Here is a 27177-nt window from a genome sequence, read left to right on the forward strand (position 1 = left end):
ATCATGTATATAAGCTACTACCTAGTTTCTGACAACAAAACTTATGCCACAATCGAAAGTTTTTCAACTGCTTATGTCTGTTGGTATCATCATTCTATACAGTACAGATTAAATGGAACCTGAAGGGATTGGGAAAGTAGGTTTCATTTAAGAGGAGTTTAGTTTATTGATAAATATGTATTAGGGTGCTGCAGCAAAATACATAACCTACAAAACCAGAGGCAGGTGTTCCACTTAAGCACTTTACATTTACCAAGATTCTGCTGTATTCAACTTTTGGTATATGGGCGAACCTCCTAAGGGCAAAATATATTCAACCAGCTAAATGTGATTGTTTACTAGTTAAAGGGACTGACAACCAAATTTTATGCTGTTTTCTTTAGTGCAATGGAAAGCTTACCAGTCAGACTGTCTAATCATGAAATGGTAACACTGAAAACGCCGTGAAATATTTTTTAATAAGAATTTTACGATGTGCAGGGCTGATGAAGTGGTACACGCAACATATGCTGCAAACAGTGGTAGGTTAGCACGATAGGAATGTTTTTTTTTTTCTTGCGACAAAGCTTGCCCTTAAAGCATAAGTTTGTTTGTATATGTGTATTAGCAATTATACACTGGCAAACAAGTGAGGCCCCGTAAATCAAGCCTGTGTTGCAGCAGCTTGTGTTCACGCTCCACAGCTCGCCGTTCATGCCTGCACACCATGAGCATGTGCCACGGCTTCAAACGGGTTTCCAGTACCCCTGGTTGCTGCGAAGCCAGCGCCGCTTCTCAGCGTCAACCCCCTTTACTTCGTAATAATAGAATAAAGTGGTGATGCATGTAATATACAGACTAATTTTAAGCATGAATCGTGGTGCGCCTAAACAGCAGCAGTCTACATGCAGCAATCTGAGTGACTCATTCGGGCAGTAACAAGCTCTGTCCGCCAGGTGGCCTGACGTGCTGGTTTTTGTGACTTTCATACGCAATGTAATATACAAATTCTATTCAAATTTTGAAAAGAATGCTCAATTCTGTCACTATAACACACAGTCTTTCCATTTTCACCAGCGTCTTGTGGCACATTCTGGCCTCTTTTCAGTACCTGACATACAGAAAGAAGATACTTTTGTTGTCACTATTGGTTAATGTTATAATGGGGTCTGTGAAACTGAAAGCATGGGGTCTTTCTTTCTAGACTTGCAGGCTTCCTTGTCGCAGCTTGCCTGGCAGGATTAGTAATATTGTATCACCCCTGTATGCCGAAACGGTCATCCACTCTAAGCTTTTCCTTCTACTCAACATAGCTTAGCACAGTGCTTCCTCTCCATTGAGAAAGGCACTATGGTTTTCAAAAATTGCCGTGGAGTGTCTTGGAGCGCAGTTGCCAATTCTGTCAAGTGGTGGCTGTGCCACACACTTCCTCGAGTAAAGGTGAAGGGCTGAGTGGAGGATACACTCTCGAGTACTGGTGTTGTGAACTCTATAGTGTGAACTTTTTCATTCAAAGTGTCTGGGCCATACCTTGTCAAGCATTCAGCTATGAAAAATTGATTTTCCAGATATTTCATTCAACAGGTGTGCTTTCTTCTCGACACGTCATGTTCTCCGTATAAATATTGTAATTTACAACAACTAAATGATGCGATACGAAGATCAAGCAGTCATGCCATGTTTCATACTTCAAAATATTTGGGTCTGGTTTTGGAGCATCCTAATCCTACATTAACATTTCTGTAATTGTCATAATTATGATGTCATTGGTGCTTGTCATTATTGTAAATTCACATTGTTTGTCAATGAAGTCACTGGACTTGTTTTATTTCAGAGAGAAGAAATTGACAAGACAAAGGAAGCAATAGAAATAAAGCCCAGTAGCCCTTCCATTATATCAAGGCTAGTAGAAGCAGAAACTGAGGAGCAGAAGGTGGGCATGCAATGAATGGACTGGTGATATTTCCAGGGGTGGCAAAATATACGAAGCCCCCCCCCCCCAAAAAAAAAGCAAAAAGATTTCGTGTTAACAATAACAGAGGGAAAATTATTACTGCAATACCATGGAGAGAGCATATATGAAGTGGTATCAAAGTTTTAAGACTTACTTTTTGAAGAAAATAATTTGTAGGCATTGGAAAAATGTTGAAACTTTCAAACAAATCAAACGATTTTCAGTTTGACCTTGGAGTCATATAGTTCCTATATATAAATATGAACATTTTGAAAACTCTTTCATAGCATCAACAGCAAGCAATAAAACACAAAGAAAAGGTACAATACCTTTATCCTCACGGGGACAGATAGGCATAAAACAAGAACTTATGAAGTAGAACAAGCTATTTCACTAAGGGGAACCACACTTTGCTGGTTGTACACTGTTCACTACCTCTGAGGGACACAGCATATCTGAACAAACTTTTTTGTTGCTAATGCTCCATCTGAAATTTCAACGAGGAACTCATATTGTGTAATCTAAAGCAGAAACTTGCTACCGTATTTAGTCGAATCTAAGCCAATGTTTTTTTCAAAAAAACTATGTGCGAAAGTGGGGGGGGGTCGGCTTAGATTCGAGTACAATGATTAAGTTTTCTTTTTCTGGCCTTGCGAATTTCGGGGGTCGGCTTAGAATTGGGGTCGGCCTAGATTCGAGTAAATATGGTAATTTTATGACTAGTAGGATGTCTAAGAAGTGAACATCTGTTTCTGTTGAGTGTGAAAACTGTTGGTCATTATGATAACTACATTAAACAGTATTCAGCATTGAGTCAGTTTAATTTGTGTCAGCCAATATTTAATTCACATTCAATTCTATCTGAAAAACTGTTATTTGTACACCCCAGAAATTTGTCTATAGAAACACTGTCACTAGAAGTAGTCTCCTTGCTCAGCAATAGAGTGCTCCCAGCATTCCTTCGACATTGTGAATGTGTCCTAGACTTATTGACATAATGAGCTAAGCACCCTTCTGCATTTCAAGCTTCATTCAAACAGCCTTGTTGAAATAGTGACCTTTGAGCTGGGTTTCTAACTCTGGAAAGAGTGAAATAAAGGGGAGACAAATATGAATAGTATGGTGAATGCAGAATAGAAACTGTGTTGTTCTTGGTTGGAATTTGGATGTGTGGAGTGCTGTGTGACAGGATGCATTGTTGTGCAGGATCCAGCTTCTTGTGCTCTATAGGTAGAACTGTTCTCGCTGAATGTCCTCTCCTCACTCAGATACCTAAAATTTAGCAGTAAAACTCACCGTTGACATTTGACGCTAGGTGACCATCCCATCCCACTAGTCTCTAAAATTCGTGTGCTAGGGCTAGTTCTCTACTCGCATGGCGCACACGGAGAAGTCATAAGGACTCTCCAAACACACGCTCAGCAGACCACTCGACTGATTCGCCGCATCGCGAACCGTCGGGCTGGCCTACGCGAGCGAAACACGCTACGCCTCACCCAGGCTTACATCGTAAGCCGCACCACATATGCCCTCCCTTACCTACCCCTCCGACAGAAGGAGAGAGACCGGGTTAACGCGCTAATACGAAGTTGCACGAAAACGGCTCTACGACTTCCACCCAGCACATCCAATGCCCGACTCCTCAAACTAGGTGTACATAACACATTTGAGGAACTCGCGGAAGCCACCTTTACGGCACAAAGATCTCATCTGTCTAATTCAGTGGCTGGGCGCACTCTGTTGTCCCAATTAAACTTAACCCCAATTACACACTCACCCGAGGGGGTCCCTCTTTCTTCTAACCTCCGCTCTCACCTCAACGTGCCCCCAATCCCGAAGAATATGCACCCTGTGCGAGACGAGAAACGCAGAACGGCAAGGGCTCGGGCCCTCGAGAAACAGTATAGCGAGGACCATGACGTGGTCTACGTGGACGCAGCGGAATACGCGTCAGGATCCCGTATGGCCCTGGCGGTAGCTGACAGTCAGGCAAAGCTTCTAACGTCGTGCTCAGTCATCACCAATTCCTCCACAGAGGCAGAAGAGGCAGCCATCGCGCTTGCATTTGTTTCTACATCTGCCTCCACAATCATAAGCGACTCAAAATCAGCTATCCTGAACTATGCCAATGGCTTCATTTCCCGCACCGCTGCTCGCCTACTACGCTTCTGGCAGCCCCAGCGTTCCATAACACTCGTCTGGACGCCAGCACATGCCGGCCTCCCTGGCAACGAGGAGGCTCATTCCCTAGCCCGAGGTCTCACATTCCGGGCAGGAGAAATGGAGCCCCCTCCACCGGCCGAGGAGCGCCTGCTCTCCTTTCGAGATATTCTCTCGTACTATCGGGACCAACGAAGAGTATACACCCCCCCAGCCCCATCCCTAACCATAGCACAGGCCGCACATTGGCGACGCCTACAAACTCAAACTGCTCCATACCCCATATTACTAAACGCCCGATACCCAGACCAATTCTTCTCTTCATGCAAACTTTGCGGCAAACCAGGAGATTTCCTACACATCCTCCTCACATGCCCCACCTTCCCTCATCCCCCATCACCGGCTGTGGCGGTGTCTTACTGGGAGTCCATCATGACCAGCACTTCTGCTTTCGATCAGCGCCGGATCATCTCCTGCGCCATGAAGAGGATTGCGCTTCAGGGACTTTCCTTCGCTTTGTAAGGGTGCCCCCTCACATTGAGGGAGCACCCACGTGCCATGTAGGGGGCTTGGCCCCCACGTTCACACACTGGCAATAAATGTTTCTACCACCACCACCCTACTATCACTGTTGACAGTCTGGCCATTTGGGATTAATTTCTGATGAACCAGTGAGTTTTACTGCAAAGTTTATGTTGAAGAAGATGGTGAGCATGCACTTCGTTGAGCTGCAGACATGCCTAGCCATATTTTGGTCATGGAGACATTAGTGGTTTTCCACCATGACTATTGTTGCTTTGTCTCAGTGTTGTATTCGTACGTTTAACTTTTGTCTGTAGTGATAGATCTTTAGCATATAAGATGGTTCATTTAACAGGTTTCACTTCTGCGAGTTAAAAACACAGCTCAAAGGTCGCCATTTTGTCACAGTTGTTTAAAGGGGCTACAGCACTAAATTTTTAGCTTAGGTAACGTATCGTATTGTAAACTGCTTGTGTCCTACAAGCTGTTGTAATCTTGTTTTATGTAGTGCTGTAGAACATCATTTGCATCACTGTTAAATTGTATGGTAGTTGGGCCGCACTAACTGGTGCTGCCTAACTACACCTGCTTAGGAGTAGTGGAAGCTGATTTCGAAAGCCTTACTTCTATGTACTGCAAGCACAGGGAGCAGTTGCAGGAACTGTAAATGTACAGTGAGGATGGAAACAATCACAAACAGAGTGGCATCTACGTTCTCTGCTGTTTAGCATTTATTTTCATGCGGTTGTAGCCTGGATGGTGATGGTAATAAAAAGCCAATAGAGCCCTTCACGATACAGTCAAGAATCATTCTAGCATCTTTTTAGTGCCACCAAGGTCAGAGCATGATGAAAACAGCATGTTGCGCTGTTCGCATTTCTTTCCATCCACCCTGTACATCTTGATCACCGCAGGTTTTGTTTTCACATGTGGTCTCTCAGTTAGTCTGATATGAATTGTGCAGGTCTTGTCTGGTCTGTGCTGCTACTGTTGCGCAAGTGAAAGAATTACGACCGCAATTCTTTCACTACAATGCCAGTGTCCCTGCTGCACCATTCGGTGTCTGTGCTTGCAGACTAAAATGTCCGTTGTGGTTTTGGACTGTTTCTAAGCAGTCAAAAGAATGGTGACCCCATGATCCTTTATGTCAGACAATTCATGCCAAAATGGCAGCCATATTGGACCTCTACTCATTTACAGTGGCAAACTGTGAATATAGTTGGAAGGCCATGTTGTGGCCCCTATTAATCAAGCTCAAATTGTAGAGAGGTGCTTGATTTGGTACAAAAAATAGTGGTCCACAACGTATTCACAATGGGATAGGAATGCAGGGAGCACTATTTTGCTTTTCAAGGGGACTGTTTGAAAGGTGACAGTGTGAATGCATATAAAATACTTACTCATTGTGGTACTTGGTACTTGGTACATTGTGGTATGCGCAAGTGCCACAACGAATTCGTTCCAACTAGGCCGGCTAGCAGTTTTGCTTCAAAATACTTACTTTCTTTAAAACAGAGCCAGTCCCAAGAATTTTTAATGCTGCCTTATGTGCACTAAGAAACTATGTTGCACCTTTCTGTTGTTTCTAGTTTAGTTTTGTTTGTGTCCTACCCCCCTCCCCCCAACACATGCACCCTGTTTTTTTTTCTGGATATTTTTTTGGTGTACAATGGCAGTGAATTGAATTAATTTCACAGTTTTTAGCACATGGAATAACGCAGTCCTTACATCAGTTGCTAACTCTAGATGATTGACAAGCGACTCTCTCTTAAGTGTATTGATTTTTGTTATTTTCTAAACAAGTAAAATGTCATTGAGATAATTAAATATTTGGTACTATATGCACTTCATTATTACCAAGCATTTTTGCAATGAGAAGCCAGCTTTAAGAGGGATTATAAATTGCCAAGGCACTTAAAAGGACAGTAAATTAGATTATACTGATAAGTTGTACCACGAAAACCACAGTGTCATCAATTTCACCCCTATAGGTTTTCTGTTAGATCAGAAAATCAGTGTCAAAATCTTTACTTTTAAATTTCCCGCCGAAATCTATGATGGTGACGTCACAGATTTCTAAGTGTATTTTTTTCGTATTTTGGCCACATTGGCTCAACGAAATTTCCCAAAACTTGGTATGTTATGTCTCTGGCCGCTCAGAGGACAATGAACTTCATTTTTTCCGATTAGGAATTACGTAGACCCTAGTAGACTCCTTCAAAATCTGACGTCACGGTTATCGATGCAAAACTTCAAGGTGGCGTTGCCACTTGCATATTTTTTTTTGCGCCTTTTCTCGCCTACCATGTGTCTTCTTGCATTAAGCGTAGCGATTTTGGTATTATGAAAGAGTAATTTATTAATACGAGAAAAATCGTTTTTTTTCTTCGGTGCCCTTCTAAAGCCAAAAAGATAAATTTAGGCAAAGCCATATACTTCCATTAAAACGGGGTCTAGTACGAGCTTGCCCTTTGTTAATCGTAGTGTGAAGCCCCAGAGTTTGGTTTTGTTCAAGAGCTACAGCAAAATAATTTAAGTATGAGACCTCGGCTCCGATGCCTGCCTTTTGATTGCTTCCCCTCATCACAAGATCACTGGTCTAGCTTTTTCACTGTAGACGTAAAAGTTTGTGAATAGTAATTCTGGCATGTTTAGTGCCATACTTACTTTCATTCCAGCGAACACTGAATGCAAGCTATAAGTAGGTCAGAGAAGAGCAGCTTGAATTTTATGAGCTGCAGTTTGCCTTCTATACCAGATGATGATTGCCACCTTGCATGCAGGGTACATCTGTGATTCGTGTATTTAGTAAACCTAAAATTTCATATTCTGAGCAGCGCAAATTCAAGCTGGTTTATCATTCTGCCTTTTTTTTGACAGTCTTGTAATTTCCTGTCCGACGATTGCACAGCCTAGGAAATCGCGAGCTTATTCATTACACTCGTTAGTGTGGTCGTGAAATGAAGCTTGAACGGCAGATTATGTGGCCCAAGATAACCTTCAATAATGTGGACGAGTCTTCATTGGAGACTGTTGCAATTATCGGGTTTGGCCATTGGAGGTGAGGTCATGCACCCAGCAGGGATGTTTTGCTTGTTTTTTTATGCTTGTCTACTCACTTTGGCACTGAAACACCGCATCATACCATGTTCCTGCAAGCTGATACTGGTGCGGTGCAAAATTGCCAGCTGCTGGTGCGAGTGAGGCAAGTGAACTTCCTGTTTTAAAAAAAGAAAAGCAAATAGAAGCCCAGAAATTCTTGTTCTGTGCATTCTTGCAACCAGCACCAAATTCAATATGTGTCGCTATCTTGACACGAACAGTACCTTTGGCCATGCACCCGGCTCTTCACACTTCATTTAACACCAGCAATGCTTGTAAATCAACCTGCTTCATGTAGATAAAGAGCGGTCTACTCACTTTGACACAATATGGTGTACCGCCCAATCTGTCTGCAAGCTCGCTTTGGTGTATTACTGGCTCGCTGTCGACATCTTTCCTACAGCTTGAACTTGCGGTTACTGTCATGTAGTAAGCTCTCTGTTAATTTTTAGGGATGAAGTTTATCGGAATTGTTGGGCCAGCTGTGAATAGATTTAAACAATTGACGTCGAGATTTGTTGACACAGTTTAGTGACGACTTTGTTGATTTTGATTCTAGTTCAACCTGTCCTGGTAGCTTACTAAATAAGGTGTTGCGCTGCTAAGCCCAAGAGTGTTGGTTTGGTCCCCAGCCATGATGGCCGCATTTCAAATTGCACGAAATGCAAAGAATACCCATGTGCTTACATTTAGGTGCACATTCAAGAATGCCGAATGGCGAAAATTTATCCAGAATCCCCCACTATGATATGCTTCATGATTGTATCGTGGTGTTTTGGCATGAAAAACCAAAAAATTTAATAATAAATATATTATTTCTCCTAGTTAACTATTTCGATAGGAATGTTGTCTGGCCTTCTTACCATAGCTGTAGGTAGCTGCTGTAAAGCCCATCTTATTTCTTCTAAAACTGCTTTTTCTAGTTTATATTCGAAGTACTACCCAAGGCTGTTCCTTAATTTCTAGATTACACCAATAACTAGAATTTTGGTGTATCCTTCCATCTTTGTCTTCCCTCATAGTACAATGCCTTCCTTGCATGTCAGTGGCTGTGTTAAGTCTAGGTTGAAAGTTCCCTGTAATTTCTTTAACTTTGTTGTGGAGGTTCATTGTTCTTCCCTTCGAATTGCTCTCCTTGATTTCTTTACATTGTGTTTTTAAATACTCTTCCTCGTCTATACCCTTTTGTTTTGTTTTTTTTAATTTGGAGTTAGGGACCTTGCATGTGCTATCTTCCTCTTAGCCTTGGCCAACCCTCTTTCTTTTACTATTCTAATTGATTCCTTTGAAAGCCATGGAGATTGATATTATTTCCTTTCTTTGAACATGTTTTTCAGCTTGTTCAGTGACATTATTTATTTCATTCCAAAGCACATCTAGTACCCTTTCAACCAGGTCCATATCCTTGAATACTCGCTGATGGCAGCATTTTCAGAGGTTATACAGCCAGGATTGTAATGAGCATGTACAGCTGTCTTTTTAATATTGTGTAGCCCAGTACATATCCCTGCTATTAGGTCTTGATCAGCTCCCTAATCAGCACCAGGCATTATTTTGCAGGTGATTACAGATCTTTTCCATCTGTTATTTGCTACTTAGTCTCTCAATCTTATTTCTACACTGACAACCTGGGGAGGTCCAAGTGTATACCCAGTGTGGGTGATATTGCTGGCAGAGCAAAAGTCGATCATGTGATTGGCAGATTCGTTACTCTCTTAATACAAGTTTGCCCGTAATATGTGGCATTCCTTCCTTACCTGTTCTTGCATTGAAGTTGCCTTCAATTCAAGAAAAAAGGATGTATAGCACATCCTTTTTTGGTGATTGTTCTACTACTTCTTGCAGTTGGCAATAAACTTCTTATATGTTTTTCTCAATTCCTTTCGAGATTGGGGCATGTACTTGAATTAGGGTGTAGTTTATTGTGTAAATTTGGCATTATCCTAATTTGCTTCCATTCTGGGCATGTTGCAATGAAGACAATCATCTGTGTTCTCAATAACTTGTAGTAGAGATTAATTTCTTTAATTAGTAAGCTAAAATAAAATAAATATGGAACTTATTTGCATTTGGGCACTATTTCTTTTTAAGGAGTACTATAAGCTATTTTATAACACACCCCTAGGCATTGTATGAAGGCCAAACTTTGCACGATAGGTGCTACTTTTCCCTCCCTTCCAGGGGCACACACAAAAAAAAAACATAAGGTAGTGTGAAACTAAAATTGTGTTTAAGTATACAAGTATAAACTCTATTTTTTGCATTTAATCCATCCCATTAGCTTTGTTAATAATAAAAAATATATAATCTCTGAGGCACATCTCTTATTTACCATTACATATGACCTCTGCAAACTTATAGCACTACCATTTCCTCGATTACGGCAAGCTTGGCTTATATTTATATCAATATCTGCAGGGCTGGTAGTCGTGGCATTTAAAAGTTCTATAACTGGTATGCTTCCAAATTGGTTTGCTTTTTACATGCAAAAGCCTGAATGTCCTGTAGTGATAAATCTGGTTACCTGTAGAGAAACTACGAAGACTGTTGTTGTGGTGTGTGCTCGTGCTCGTGCTGGCTCCGTCTTGGGCACGGACGGCTGTCCCGTCTATAAAACATTCACTGTACCTAGACCGTTAAACGCATACTATCAGTCTGTTCACTTCCAGTTTCACTTTCACATTTGTTTTATCCGGTTGTCTGTCTAGTGAACCCCCCCCCCCCTTTTTTTTTTCTCCCGTGGCTTCTGGTTGCTTGCCCAATTGGTCACCTATGCATCTGTCTAGCCTATGACACGCCAGTCTTAGATTCTTACTTAAGGACACTAAAGAGCAAAGCAATTTTTGTCTTATTAGTAAGGTACTCTCTCACAATATCAAAATCACTGCGCTTGCCGTGAGAGATGCTTAATAAGTGAGAAAACACGCAAAAAAAAATGCATGGTGGCGACGCCACTTTGAAATTCCTGCACCAATCACCGTGACGTCGTGGATTTCATTGAGGCAATGTCCCCAAAATGCGAAAAATTCACTTCAAGATCTGTGACGTCACGCGCGGAGATTTAGGCACAAAATTTTAAAATGAAACATTTACCTTTATTTTCTCCTCTATTAAGATGCCTATGATAGTGAAATTAATGACATTAATGTTTTCAGACTACGATTTATCAATCTAAACCAATTCATTGTTTCACTTTAGTGTCCCTTTCAGTCCCTATTTTCTGTATTAGTCGATTAAGAGAGTGGAAAATGATAAGGCTGCAAGTGTTCTTTCAGATAATGTTCTCATCTAGATTTAAAGTATGCATGTTTTGAAAACGTTTTCTATGATTCATTGTCCACCTACTGTGGTCTCATGTGAGACTGGCAGTATTGTAAATAAAATGATTAAATGTAATTCGACGAAGTGAGAACTGACTAAGGTTGACATATTGGAACTAGAGTTACCAGCTCTCACTTGGTTGAAGTTGGGATGGGTGGTGCGCATACATTGGGAGAGGGGTGGGTAAAGAGGGGGGAGGGGGAGGTTCCTTGGCTTACACAGCTGCACATACAACTGAGCAAAGTGGCTGTTTGGGCTAGTTGGTGAAGTATCTTCGGAGGTGTACAATGCTAAAAGAGAACTTGCAACTAAGCTTTCCTGTCTTTTTTTTTTTTTTAAGGAAACCCGGTTTATTAATTGTTATTCAGTAGACTAAGACAAAAAAATGGAAACTAATGTTGGAATGTTTGGCCATCCCAACTGGGTCTATACTCCGTTTCATACATAGCATGCAAAGCTGTAGTGGCTAGCGAGACTTCTTGCAGTAGATTAATACACACCATGGAATACTTTGGTGTTTTTACTGGCCAGAATGTGAATTCTTTATTCATGCTGAGTTATAAATGAAATGTAAACTCATTTATGTGGCTGTTAATATATTCTAGATCATTTAGTGCTTTATTGTTTCCATTTTCCAGTTTTTCATTTGCAGACCATGGCAGGGCCTTAGGAGCATTTACAACCATGAAAGCTGATGATGAAGCACACAGAATCATACATTTTAATGACTAAACTTCTTTCGTAGCGTCCACAGCATTACATGCAATATATGAAATGCTGTACAGTGGGGACATTTACTGTAGTGTCTTGGCTATCTTGCTAAGCTCTGCCTGGTTGGCAACCTTTTTTTGGAGGCCATATTTATGGCAAACTTGGTTTTCATTTGTCCTGTAGGGCTGAAGGTATGAGATTTAATTCGGCAACAAGAAGCAGTATGGTTCTAGGGTGGTCTGCTTTAGCATTGAAAAGCTTGGTGGCTGTTCAATCTTAGTTTCAGATTTCACCTTTGTTCCTTTTGAACTAACTGGGATAATGAATACAGATAAAGGGGCTCGAAGTGTTTCTTTTATATCGTCATGCTCACAAGAGACGTTTGTCTTTCAAAATGTACGAAGCGTAATTTTTACAAAAGTACTCTATTGTATTAGCTTGGGTTAACATTTCCCTTTAGTGCTCCTTTAATGCTGTCCTGCAGTGTTCCCTTCAACTTCTTAGTTCCTTATGATTGTGCTTGTTAGGCCTGTTAAGAAAAAAAGAAAAAAAAACGGTTTTAAGGTTTTTGGTAAATGAACACTATTTTTCAGGTACCGTCATCACCAAAGGCAGTGGTGAACCGAAAAGAAGCCCGCAAAGAGAATGGCATCCGGTTGAACAAGTGTTCTAAAACTAATGGCACGAGCACAAATGGTAGTAGCTGCATTGCCAGCATTCGAGAATTGAATGAGGAATGTCCCCCACCAGAAGTGTCCTTGTGCAACAGGGTGACTTCCAGCATAGCCATAAACACAATGTCTAGCAGCCGAGTACCCACAACATCAATATCTGGTAATGTGTTCATCATTGGCAGGCCATCTTTACCTTCAGGTGAGTGCATAGGAGCACATGGCCACATCACATTCTCATGTCTGGAACTGTAAGCTGGTAGTTAGCCTCTAGTGAAATACTAATGCCATGAAAAGCTACCGAGGAAGATGTGCGGATTCATAAATAGCTATATGACTGCAACAGCCACATCACTATCATTTAGTGATTTTTTACGTAGTTTACTTACATGAAAATGCAAAAATTTCACACAGTCTCTAATGAACTTGCTAAACATGCAACATACAAAACACTTATTATAGTATCCTGATTGACAGAAATGACTTAAGGATTACTGCTCACACAGCAGTAATATTGGTGGTCTAACAAGGTGGCTGCTTGGGGTGGTTCGTGTTGCATCCTTCAGACAAGGAAAACCTTTCTAGCATGCAAGAACTGTGTGTTATCCTATCTCCTTCATTTCTTACAACTTTTTCTGCACTAAAAAGAACAGAAAAGTTTTTCCTTTTCACAAAGATTGCTGATCTACACGAGTCATTTGAAAAATTTAATTGTGTTGCTCACAATGTTTTGGCTTTTTGTTGTGTATATATTCTATGTTCTCTCTTCATTAGACCCCCCACCTCTATCCCTCTCTTTGAAACGGTAACAGTGGACACTTTGTCTTTGCATACAGTCATTGACAGGACATATTTATTCTGTGTATCATGGCAGAAACTGGGAGCATGCTCAGCAAAGAAACTGTGTCAAAAATGACCATAGGAGATGTGGAGTTATCAGTGACATCATCTACATTGTCTGCAAATAATGTGATAAAGAAAGTGCCCCAGGACCGGGAAGCCTGCATACCTGAAACTGCAAGACATAACCATCAGCAAAGCTGCTCTGCAGATCAGCATATGGAAGCCAAAAAACAGCTATGCATTACACACCATCTCAACTGGCACACAGGTCAGCCACTTAGGACACTATTTCTCTGACTTCTGCCCTGAAAATACTAGAAGTTATGCGGAGTCCTATCTCTTTCATGGCTGTCGCCAGTCCTCCTGGTGCATTTTAGTAGTATTAGTTACTACTGCTATTGAAATGAGGCACTGTCTGTGGCCATTTGATGGAGCTAAGCCTTTATGATTTCTCACACCATAAGGCCAGAGTTTTTAAGAATGGCTAGATGCAGTTGCAAAAGCCCAAGTTGTGCCTCAGTTAGATCTCTCTTTCAACCCACTCGGCAGATTTTAAGCCCAGTCAAGTATCTCTGCTACTGCTTGCACTAGAAATATAGTTAAGTGTAATTGTAAATTGTGCACCATCAGCTTTTTTAATAAGGTTATACATGGTGAGCAGCATTCCATCTGCACTTTTAAAAATCCACCATGTCGCCACCATGCAGGACGCATTCAACTTGCATGTTTCCCCCAGTCAGTCGGCACATGTTCAGGAAACTGGTTGTGATCACAATATCACTGTATCAACAGTTACTTGGCTTATTTTTTTTCAAGTGCAGATGAAATGCATCCTGTGCTGCAAACTTTGGGTCTAAAATTTGTGATAACACCAGTGGGTCTCTGTTTCTTTTGTTAAAATCTGTAGTCTCTGCTTAATCCTGTGGATTTTATCACAAGCAGGGACAAATGTGTGCCAATCAGAATGATTTGCTTGACATGCATAAATTCATTTTGTATATCGAACAAACCATTATAGTGGCCACCTATAGTGTATTGAGTAGTAATGCAAATTAATTTCGTTAATGTTTGGAACTGAATGTAACACACATTACATTACGTAATGTAATGTGTGTTGAGATGGCTGGGTACTGCTAGGCGAGACAACCAAAAGTGTATTGAGAAGTGACAAACCTAAAGCCCCTCCATGCGTTTTCCGCCGGCTAGGTTAAGTAGCGCCAACTCGTCCTCTCCCTCTCCCTTTACACCGGCTCCTGCCTAGCGGAAGCCGAAGTGCCGCCATGATGTTTCTGCTGCTTTTCCGTTTGATGCCCCCGCCCCATGCCCGCCCATGCCCTCGGGACGCAGAAACACCAAGTGAAAGCTCACTCAGCGGCAGGCAGTTTACAACATACCTCAAAACAACAACACTTGCGAAACAGAGAAGGAAATATTTGCTTTCTCGCATGTGCAAATGCCAGCATGTGCATGCGCAGAAACAAGATGGAAGGAAAAAGCGGAAGGAAGTGGCTCAAGAACTTCCTTCCGGAAACTCCAGAACCGGAAGTGGGCGTCGTCGTCGAAACAATAGATGGCGGTACTTAAAAAAGCGGTAGCAGATGCAATGGAGGGGCTTTAGACAAACCAACTGACATTCGTGGTCACTTCCCTGGAAAATTACTTATTTACACTTAGAATGTTATTCAAAACCGCAGTCTGTTCATCTGGTGTTTTGTACCTTTTTCAATTCAATCACTGGCTCTAAGTGAAATTTGTATTCCAATTCTTTAGTCTCTCACAATCAGTGGGACATGCCCTGACCCAGCACCCTTGGTAGCCTCACATGGGCAATGGGGCAGATGCTGTCCCACCTATTCTGTGAAATGTTATATAAGGCTTTTGCATTAGGAAAAAAATTACGCAATATAGCAGGGAAACTAGACCAGGTCTGCATGCTAAACTTCTTTCTAGCGTGAATTCCTGCCAACTAGATCAACTTTGTCTTTTTAAGGTTTTGAATGTGCCCGGTGAGATGAAATTATTTGGCAGTGAATTATAGTGATGAGAGTCATGAGTACTGCTTTCTAATTTACAGCAGATATATATGGTCTGCGAAAACTATACTACCTGTTATAATGAATATCACCTCATATCTTTAAAGACCACACAGTGGAGGTCTTTTTTTCTATAGGATAGTAGGTGCCTTTGTATACTTGAATCTTACAGCATGCTTTAAGAGGTTGAATTAGCCACCCATATGTCATCCGCCCTGCAAAGCTTTCCTTCTGCACTGCTGGACGAAGCTATGTGGGACACCTATGTATTTCATGACAGATTTTAGGTGTGGTAATTCTGAAAGTGGCCGCACTTTCCCAGCAAGGAAGACAGCCGTCAATGGAACTGACCAACTTTAACCTCTTGTAGCATGCACCCTGAAGTCATTGATTAAAATTGTTTAGTCAGTATTCTGTTGTTAGTTCATCAGGAATGGTCACACATATTGCAATGCCCAGTTGGTAGCCCTTATGTATGGTAATTAGACTCACAAGTGGAATAGAGGCAATTAAGAGGAACTCGCTCAGTTATTAGGACAAAGCAAATTTGGAAACTTGTGCCTATGATGGCATTACAAAATATGTGAGGAAAAACTGTCTTATTTGTGCATTTGTGATGATTATGATAGGGCTTTGGCATCATGAAATAATATCACTTTTTAAACATGTAGTACCATGTAGACTTGTAACTGTCTCGTGAACATAAATATAAGTAAGCATTTTTCGTTTGCTTATGGAATGTGGAAAGTTATGCATTTATATTGTCTTTTCTCTTACCACCAGAATGCTTCCAAAAGCAAGAAGTCTAGGAAAAAAAAAAACTCAACTGATGTCACATCTCCAGGTTAGTGTACTACAATCTGTATGTATGCCTTCATGCAGTTGCAAAAGCATGTACTAAAAGGAGGTCAGTGCGAGACAGTAGGAAATGTATGTTATTGTGTGTTGTTGACTTTATATTTATTTCTCTTGTAAATATATCCTCTTGAGACCTGAAGGCATCTCAAGAGCATAATCATTTGCAGTTAGGTCCTTATTAGTGACTGGCATGCGGCATATCTGGGGGCCAACTCCACCCCCCCCCTTCCCCTTAAATTTTCTTTCATTTTTGCATGTGTGTGTATGTGTGTATATATATATATATATATATATATATATATATATATATATATATATATATATATATATATACGCACACACACACATGGATCAGGGAACAAATGGGGGTTAAGAATATCATAGCTGAAATTAAGAAGAAGAAATGGATATGGGCCGGGCACGTAGCACGTCAGCAGGATAACCGGTGGTCATTAAGTGTAACTGACTGGATTCCAAGAGATGGCAAGCGCGTGAGGGGGAGACAGAAAATTAGGTGGGTAGATGAGATTAAGAAGTTTGCACAGGACCGGGTTGATTGGCGGAACATGGGAGAGGCCTTTGCCCTGCAGTGGTCGTAGACAGGCTGATGATATATAAACACATGCAAGTGTACATGTGCATGTACAAACACGCACGAACATACATAAAGGTTGGTTGAACCACTGTCTCCCCTCAAAAAAATTTCTGGCTGTGCCTGGGCTGCCATGTTATAAATGTGAAAAAAGTATTATTTGTTTAAATATTCTTGTTAGATGCCCGAAGCAGGAACTCTATTTACATTGATAAAATGGTAACCATCGGGTCTGATGTAGTAAAAGCCGCTTGTATTTGCATAAACAGCGACATTGAAATACAACATTGTTTTGGGATGTGTTGCCATGTTGGCACTGCACCCTGGATTTTCATACCATTTTGAGGTATTTGAATCATGTCGTATAGCTCTTCATCATCAGTGATGACACATCTAGCAGGAGACAAATGAACTGCTGCCATAACTTCCGCAGGAATCCGACCTTATATTTGGTATAAAGGTAGTGTGTAATTCTATGTAAACTAACTTTTAAAAGGATTGAAGTCAGCATGCAAAATAATGTAACCATGGTTCCAGCAGGATGTGATAATTTGCTTAGTATGATCACATACAGTGCTTTTAAATTAAAAGCTGGAAGTATTCTGATCATATTTCAATATAAGTTTGTGTGTGTATGTGCATGTGTGTGTGTGCATGATATACCCGGGTGTCCAGGGCCATCTTTAGCCAACGGTTAAAAATACAATATTAGAGGCAGGCGAGTGAAATCAGTTGTAAATTACTGACAGTCACCTTGTGCAATAGAGACAATCTTTTGTTTGGTAATTAACTAATTTGTTAATTAGGATTATTTAACTAAATTGCTAGATATTGACTTCAGGCAAGAAATGTGACTTGCGAAGTTCGAGAGCGTCTTCAGAAACCCCAGTTGCATTATTTGCGATAAAAAAAGTCTCACGTATACCATTTTTCTCCAAGCTACAAAGAAAGCCTAGCGAAATACAAAAAGAACAAGTGTGACTAGCGATGGTTAGGCCGTGGGCCCGGCCTTTGTAAAAAATGGCCTATGGCCATAACGTCAATAAAGGCATTTTTCACTTGTGCGTGAGCACCTCACTTCTATTATATTGCCGGAATCCAGCACAACCTTGCCGCCCCCCCCCCCCCCCCTCTCTCCCTCTGTCTGTGTGTGTGTGTGTTTTAGACAATGCAGATTTTTAATTAAAAAATCTATTACAGTCAAGCGCCTGTTGTTTTCACACATGAATTCTATGTCGAGGCGGAAATACTTTCCTACAGCTAAAATGACGTTGACACGACTAATTAACAAACACTCACTAATTATCTCTTTAATTATTGGCTTGAGGGCAGTTGTTTGTATTAGAAAGTTGCAGTGCATGATAATTCATGGCACACCCATTTTTAAAAATCGCAAAAGTTGCACGTAGTTCAAGATATTCAGCATTGAATTTCAAAGGCAACATCGAAACTGACGGCGCCCGGCGCACACAAAGCGCAGCGGAACACCAGAACGACACGTGACAGGGAAGCGACAAATTTTAAATGAAGGCGCACCAAAGCAGAATATGGTCAGAAAAATCGGCAAGCATTCTGAAATACATGAGTAGATAGCTTAATGTTTGCGTGCGATGGGTGGTGCTTATCTGTTTCTTTCTTAAACTATAAAGACACGAAAAACTATTTGGGCCTGTCTGCCATAGCAGAACAGTTGCGCTTCTTGTGCGCCTTGTGCGATCAGTTTCTATTTCACCCTTCAAATTCGATGACTATTTTTTATTAAAAAATATGTATTGTCTAAAAAAAAAACACCCTGTGTATATATATACACACACCCACTCATACACAGGGTGTTTTTTTTTTTTTTTTTTTGGACAGTACAGGTTTTTTATACAAATCCCATGACAGTAAGGCTCCTGTCGTTTTCTCACACGAACTCCACGTCGAGGCGGAGTTAAAATGACACTGATGTGACTAGTTAACAAAAACTCGTTAATTATTTTTTAAATTATTGACTTGGGTGCAGGTGTTTATATTGGAAAGTTGTAGTGCATGCGAATTTATGGCATACCTTTTTTTTTGCAAATCACAAAAGTTGCACATAATTAGAGATATTCATCGAATTTCAAGGCCAGTACAGAAACTGACTACACCCGGCATGCAGGAAACGCGAGCACTCTGTTACCTCAGGCCGGAACTACAGGTGACAAGGAAGTGACGAAATTTGAATGAAGGCGGACCCTACCTTATCTTTTTGTGAAAAGCGGCAGGTCATCTCAGTTGCGCCAGCGGATCGCCTTACCTTTGCATGTGGTGTTTGGTGCATATCTGTTTTGAGCTGCGCGCAAAAAAAAACGCGATATCAACCTTTTCTTTCACTGCGAAGCATAAAACTCGGCAGTGGCCACTGCGGCGCTTTTTCTTCCAGACAGACGAGGTAGTTTTTAGCAAACAGATAAGCACCACACATTGTACCGAAAGAATAACCTGTCTACTCGCGTATTTCAGAATGCTTGCCAATTTTCCTGAAAGATTCTGCTTTGGCACGTCATCACTTCCTTGTCGCGAGTAGTTCTGGTCTGATGTAATGGAGAGGTTGCGTTTTTAGCGCTGGACAATGTCAATTTTGATATCGACCTTAAAGGGACACTAAAGGAAAATGTCAAGTCGCCGTTGATTGCTGAAACAATGTTCCAGAAAGCTCGTAGTGCTTGTTTCATGCCAAGTAAATGCTTATTATAAAAGAAAATTACGTTTTAGTGGTCCACCGTGCAGCGTTAGCGCACTTAAATCGCCCACCTGAAAAGGCCTCCTGACAGCATTTGCTTTGCCCAACGTTGCCTGCCTTTACTGCCCGGCAGCCGACGTTGTGATTTCTGTTCTGAAAGGCACATTACAAGCCTTGCCCAACATTGAAGTTGATCTCGTGATCCTCTGCACGAAAGTGCAGCGAGCTCATACACAAATTTCTTGGTTGTTTAGCACACTGTCACAGAGGCACGGCACTCAGCCACTTCGGCATGGGTTTATTTGCGGCATCCATTGGAAAGTCACGTCGGTTTCTTTGCTACAGCTGCTGTTGCTAAAGCAGCACACACCATTCAGGCATCTGGCAACATAACAGGGACGCAGCATTTTGTTGACCTTTCCGTTAGAGCGACCTGGCATTTACAATTAATTCTCGAAGTCCGCTAGAAATAGCTTCCTCTTCTCTCTACAAATGATGCCATATACCCAAATCACTGCACCATATACCCAAGTCCACGGCCGTTGGGTCATGTCTGTGTGGCTTACCCGAACAAAGTGTTATTAATCACGATAGGCGAGAAAATATTGCGACCACCATTTAGCAATGTCACAAACAATCACAAAGTCATAAAAAAATTATGGGACGACGACTGTCATGTGTGGTCCGTGGTCCGCTAACGAAAGGTCGGCAGGTCGCATGCGGCCCAAGGGTCATGCGTTTGAGACCCCTGGTCTAAAACTTCAATATTATCTGCAGCAGTGCTTCAGTAATCGAGAAACTCGGGTAAATGTAGGACACAATTTGCATCACCAGTGGGACAGTCTAGTACTAGCTCGATTTGACATAGTGAGGCCTCAGTTTATAAATACTAGTACTCTAACGACACATAATAAAAAAAGATCACTGCAATGAATCAGAAGACGGTATAAAATTCTACTTGTGCATTTCTGTTCGATTCATAGAAAGAAGAACTTCTTGACTTTACCGTGGACAAAGCTGGTGGTTGAGTTTCGTTTTCACCAGGCTCTGCTCCGCTGGTGTAATCGCATCTCAAGAGTTGTTTCATCATCGCAAAATTGCTGCACAGGTGTTGCGGGCTCGCAAAACTTGCTCTAACTGCAATTTAGAGATAATGCGGGCATCCACGTAATGTTTTCGAATGCCCGAATTGTGTACGCCACTTGACCAAGAGCAGCTGCAGCAACGAAATCGACTTTCCAATGGGCACGACGGTGGAAACTCCTACACTCAAAGTATCTAAGTGCCATACTTCTGCGACTGTGGGATGAACAACAAAAAAATTTACTTGTGTGCTCACTGCATTTTCAAGCAGAGGATTACAAAACCAACAATAATGTAATCAAGCAGTGTTACGTGCCATTCAAAGTACCGCTTCCCCGCAGTGTTGTTCCGTCAGTCTTGTCAGGATGCTGCAAGCCCATGTAAGCGAAATGGAAGCATAAATAAATGGGTTCAGGGCTTTAAAAATGCAAAACTGTATTAATAGGAAGGGCTACATATCATTCTCGTGGCTGCTTTTGTGAACCACCCCTCTGCATGCTTCGAAGCCACCTGAGTCGTCATGCGCCTTCTGCAAGACTCTTCGGAGGGGATGAACATTGGTCCGACGTGGATCACACATATGAAGGCTGTGTGCACAGATTTCGCGGTATACATGAGTTGATCATGTTGCCTTTCTTTGGCGGGCGTGCTAGTGGTGTAAACAGCTCACCGAACGGCGTCGGCACAAATACACACACACGCATGGGGCAGCTGTAGACCGGCACTGATGCCCGAATTGCATGCAGCTTCCCGACACAACACAGCAATGCCCGAGGATCAAACGCTTCATTAGAATTATTCCATCCACGGAAAATATCTCATTACAATGCAGCAGCAGCGGCCAGCAAAGTATACAAAAACAAGCAAAACAGGAAGTATTGCAGCATTGCGTGCATTTCTGGTGCAGGTGCAATGTTGGCAGTGAGCAAAAGTATTGGTGTAGTGCCTGCTAAAGGCAGCTTTGGGAAATGGTAACGTCACAGGTCCTTTGGAGGCAGGCAGTTTGAATTGTTTTAATGGTATGTGTACCACTAAAATGTGATTTTCTTTCAAACTAAGCATTTTGTTGGCACAAAACAAGCAGTACAATGTTTCTGGAGTGGTATTTCAGAAGTCCACACCTACTTGATATTTGCCTTTAGTTCCCTTTAATGAAATTCGGAATATGATTTTTTTTTTTTTTTTTTTTGCTGAATAGATGACTGTTATAATATCAAGGTTTTACTGTATTGCAAAGTGCAGCAGCTCATGGCGTTGTATAGCCACATTGAGTAATTGCCTTGTGTCTAACAATATTGCAGATGAAGTATTTCTTCCGAAGGATATTGATTTGGAAAATGGAGACCTGGATGAACTAGAACGTGAAGTGGAAGCTTTTAAAAGGCAAGTTACCATTCGTGTTTTTGCATAAGGCACCTTCTTGGACTAAACTTGGGCTCTCTGGGGTTCTCGAAAAAGCTGGAGGACGTCAATAGGTACTGCTTTTTAGACTTGCCGTCAGCAGCTTTAACTAATTTCTTCTAATCAGTCGTTGCACAGAAGAAGACGACAACCAAAAAGGCACTGACATCAAGCAGGACTAGTAGCTTTAACTGTCAATTGAACTGGATGGATGCTAAGAAACTCGTTTATTTTCTCCAACATCAGCTTTCTTATTCATAGCTTTCATAAATGAAAATGTATAACACCTAAAACAATCCTAGCACCTAAATACAGCGTGACTTTTAATTGCCACCATATTTACAGTGAGTACAACGCCACAGATAAAAAGGCACACGAGACACAGACTTCTTAAGGAGCAAGGCCATAAGCAAGAGAGCCCTTTGTACTAGAAAAGAAGTTCCACAATACAATATGTAGGGCGAGTTGGTTTTTAGCTTCCCTATTTACAGCGTCTACGACACCACAAAGAAAAAGCTAGACAGGACATCAGCACTCTGTGTCTCGTGTGCCTTTTTCTCTGTGGTGTCGCGTGTGCTGTAAATATGGAAGCTAAAAACTAACTCGTACAATGTATTATATTGTGCAGTTTCGTAATCGCCAATTTTGAAAAGTGAGTGCAAAGTAGCCTGAGATGCAGTCAACTGATATTTCGGACTCCCTAGAGAGCGTTAAATTTCAAAATATCGGGCAGTCCAAAAAAAAAAAAAAAAAACTTTGTGTTCTTACTTCCCTCAAGGTGTAAAATCACGACAGCCACATCCGAAATGGTTCTAAGGGCATTCCAATACACTTATTAGGTGTCTCGGGGCTTGTACAGTAACACCTCATTAATATTTACCTGCTTGGAACAAAGCATAACTGCTCTATAACCACCAAGTACAAATTAGAATCTTCTGGCGTGATTCACCTGTACTGGGGAAAAAATTAAAGCGATGCCGTAGTAAATGGTGCCTAAGTACCCACTACAAGGCTGTTTCATTCTTTTTACCAAGGCACAGAAAACATTTTCGCTATCTTGCACAGTTAACACTCCCAGGGATTACGCAAAATATAAATACCCACTAAAGTGGATGGGAAAGCAACCACCATTGTAGCTTAATTGGTAGAGCTTCGGACGCGTTATTTTAAGGCTGTAGGTTCAGTCCCTACCTGCGGCAAGTTGATTTTTCATCCACTTTAATTCCTTTCTGTTTATGTCATAATTACATTGCTGCAGTTAAAACCTACAAATAATGTCCCCTCTACCTTCCTTAGCTTCATTAGGTTCTGTTTAACAAAGAAACAAGCCCTCGATCAATCCTCCTTGTTACAATCATCTGATAGTGCATGGTGATGGGTAGCATTTCGAAACTATGACAGGAACACAGCGGATGACTTGTCAAGCTTTCCCTTATGCATATGTGTGCATCTTACAGGGATCTGCTACTGAGCGAAAACCAGCACCGCTTTATTGAAATTCGGTGCCTGGTACTGCGCAGAACCATCATCATACCTAACTATTTGTGTAGCGCACGCCACCTACTAAGCTTGTGCTGTCATTCGCTGAACGCTTGCTGTACAGTATGCAAGCATTTGCCAAGCTGTCTGTGCAGTGAGGTTAACTCGGACCCAAGTCTCTCCTGACTGCACAGGTGCGACGAGCATTTTGATGGGCCAGTGCAGTGACAGCGAGCTGCTTTCGTTTCTGCAGACAATGCACACTCCGCGTTTCCTGCTCAAGGAGGTGGGAGTGAATGGTAGCACGGAGCATTTGGGTTGTTGCCTATTAAAGCATGCAGTATGCTTACAACAGCGGTGTGCTACACACTGCTGAGGAGATAGCTGAAGCAGTGGAGGATGCTTATGACAAGGCAGTTGGTGATAAGTCATACTGGCACATTTGTCAGTGACAACAATAATGGCTCTCTGCATTTCCAGTGCCTATCTGTAAGGTGTTTCCATACTCGCACTGAATCTGGAATCATTGAACGACTGGTAACACCACTTACTGAAGCAGCAAAGGACCTTTTGTGGAGCACAGTCATCCTTGGGGTTCATGGCATGCACTAATCGCTAGGCCACTACAGGCAGTCAGCGATCTATTACCCTATGGAGACGGAGTTGGGGATTCATCCACTTGCAGAGCCCTAAAACGCTTTTCATGAAACCTAATTTGAGAACCCCTCATACATCAGGATGCTGCTGCCATGGCCGGCATCAAGCCGCAAGAAAAAAGCTTCCCGATAGCTTCCTTAGGGCCACAATACATGGTCTATAAGCAATCAATTGACAGTTTTAGTTAAGCATCTACAACCATTCCTGTACACAGCATGCAACAGTGTACACATGTTCTAAACGCACACCCACGGAACAGCAATTGTTAGATGTATGCTTGTTGCTCAGCGCTGCTTACTCCCCCTCTCTCCCTGATCTAAAAGCTGTTTAGTATAAAGAATTTGATTACTGCTGCTGCTGGAACCCTCGTGGCTTCTTTCATTTAGACTGATCTTCAAAGTGCGCTTTTGCATTTGTACGAGTACACACAAGAGCGTCACACATAGGCCAGAACAGCTGCAACGCAGTTACTGAAAAAAACTGGGTTGAGGCCAGATGCAGGCCATGCTGCTTTGTACTGCACATGCTCACTGCTGCCTCCAAAAGCTCCATGCATGTGCTGTGCTGCTGCTGACACCCAACTAAAGCTTTCAATTATTTCAGTACGTACACTTTATACCACATGTGATGTATGCATTCTATGGTTATTTGTGCTTTACAACAGTTAATAACAGTCAGCGCCTTATCGTTGTGCACGATGAGGCATTAGCCATATTAAATTGGGCTGATGGCAGGGTGTACTGTGCACCTAGGTAATTGCGAACTGAAGGCAGTGTTCACAAATTTTATATTTCTTTCAATGGTTAGGCTGCAGGTTTTGTTAAGTTGGTTTTTCTGGTTGAAGTGACATTTTGACAACAGTTGCTTGCAGAAACCTTATGTGCCGTGCTTGCCCTTGTCACAAATAAATGCTTCACAATACACATCTTGTGTATTGCGGTGGAATGAAGAAAGGCTTTGTTGTCATTTTGCTTGATGCCTGCCGACACAACATTGTTGTAGTGCAGTTGTAATTTGTGCCTACCAGCATAACTTTCATATTGAAAGTCTATTTGCAACATTTCATAGTATTCTTTCATGTAGAGGACTGATGGCTGCTTTCCTATTGTTGTTTTTGTGTCTTTCTTTACATTTGAGCATCTGCATTCCGGCAAAATTTTATGCCCTCATCAGCTGCATGCGCAATCAAGCCATTTCAGCTTTCTTCAGCTTGGCATTGAAATTGAACGATTTGCAGCTGCCGAAACTTTGGTAGAAGGTGGCTCCGCTCCGTGCAGCACATGTCACACATGCCATGGCAAAATGGCGGTTGCTGGTGGTGGGCGGGGCTTATAGCGGGCAACTTCTGGGGCTTATTTTGTACTGAACTATTCTTCTACAGTGCATTTTTTATATACGTATAGCTACAATACACTCTCTACTTCTATCCTTTGCTGAAAACCACAAATTGTTTTGTGACCGTGTCATGGCCCCTTTAATGTTATACTGCTCCACTTGATCCCAAACACTATTTTATCTGCTTCATAACTGCTCTTCTCCTGCTTAAAAAATTGCTCGAAATCCCAAACTAGCTATACCGCCACTGGGTTTGATAAATGTGGCTTTTGATGGTGTCAGTAAACTGAGAACTAGTACTGGCATCCTTGACCATCAGTTTTTTGCAAGGCCACTAATGTCCCCTATCCTGTGTAAGTCCTAACCACCATAACATTCAAGAAAAGTTGCCATACTGCCATTTGCTTTTTTTTTTCTTTCGCTAAGGCAGTATTTTATTTACGGGAAACTTATGGAAATTGATTGCAGTGATATTAAGTTACTGTACTCTTTGAGGAGGCCAAGCAAGGAGATATTTTTCATAGAAATGATGACTGGGTGAGGGGATGCAAACTTGTCCCCCTGTAATGGTTCATTCAGGCGATGGACCGAGTCTGGATTTGGAGGGGCAGACGGCATGTAATGTGACCTCACATCAGCGATTCCCCTCGTCAGCGCAGCTCACGGACAGATAATCCCAACCTGCTTTACACATCGCGATTCTGGCGGCGGAACAGTGCAGCTTTAGCTGTCAAACCAGCAGTGTCTGGCAACCAGTACACTTTTCTTCTGCTCGAGCCGTACAGCTAGTATGGCAGTCTTCACTGTCGACATCAGTTCATTGTTTGCTAGCGCATGGTTCAGTTTATTTCTGGGGCTGTATTCTAAGACCATCACCACTGAGACATCTATCACTTTCAATGCGCAGAATGGCGGGTTGTAGAATAGCAGGTAGGTTGCCGCTGTATTCATTGCACATGCGGGATTCTAGGGCAGGCAAAGTGGCGCTGTCGCCGAGAGTTGTCTTAGAATACAGCCTGTGTTTCAACACTGCACTTCAGGTAAAGATGCGAACTAAGAGGTAGAAACACAATGTGCAGCAGAGCAATGTGCACGGTCAGTACCTGTTATCCGCAAAAGAAGAACACTGCCGATATAAATGAGCGCATCACTGTATCCTCCCTTCGCATGCGGGGCCCCTTGTGCGACAGCAGCAAGGTCAGTCTTCAGCAGCTCTCTGTACAGAGAGCCGCTGCTTAGAGGCTTTCTTTCCATGCAGCCTTTCTGCTCACAACGCGGTTTTCACCAACGCAAATTACAGTCCTCATCAATGTTAGAGATTCGACAAAGTGAGCATCGTGTTCTGTTGGCCTCAATGTCGTATACTCTCAAACCGATCTGCTGGCAGCTAGCGCAGAAGCTGCGGTCGAGAGTAATCTGGTTCTCTGGTGCTGTCGTCCGCTAGGACCCCACCCGTCGTGTGGATGCACCTGCAGGCGGATTATCCGCGGAATAGTCATCCGCGTCCTGGACAAATCCAGATTCAGTCCATCGTCTGAATGCACCATACTGATGCCTCTGATTAGGAGGAAGGGGCAATGTGGAAAAAAGTTCGTATGAAGCTGACCCGTTGTTCGAAGCTAGTTTGCCACACTTGTTCATGTAATACCACCACTGTTGACAAATGTATGCTACTGTTGATTATCAAGGTAATTGAAGATAACTAAAGTAATTCTAATCTATTTCTCTTGCATCTACTGCTAAATTGCCACGGAATTTTCTATCTTCTT

The 27177-nt window shown here is 42.0% G+C and overlaps 1 protein-coding gene across 1 annotated transcript in view; it reads left to right on the forward strand.

Annotated features, from left to right (window-relative positions):
• The window catches only part of LOC119379612 (uncharacterized), a 93794-nt gene that overhangs the window by 62025 nt on the left and 4592 nt on the right, over positions 1-27177 (forward strand). The window contains exons 14-18 of the mRNA XM_049413424.1: positions 1814-1912; positions 12343-12622; positions 13295-13531; positions 16045-16140; positions 21838-21919. Coding sequence (XP_049269381.1) covers positions 1814-1912; positions 12343-12622; positions 13295-13531; positions 16045-16140; positions 21838-21919 — 794 coding nt within the window. The remainder of the gene's footprint in view (positions 1-1813; positions 1913-12342; positions 12623-13294; positions 13532-16044; positions 16141-21837; positions 21920-27177) is intronic.

Source organism: Rhipicephalus sanguineus, chromosome 1 (genome assembly GCF_013339695.2).
Source record: "Rhipicephalus sanguineus isolate Rsan-2018 chromosome 1, BIME_Rsan_1.4, whole genome shotgun sequence".
NCBI lineage: Eukaryota > Metazoa > Arthropoda > Arachnida > Ixodida > Ixodidae > Rhipicephalus > Rhipicephalus sanguineus.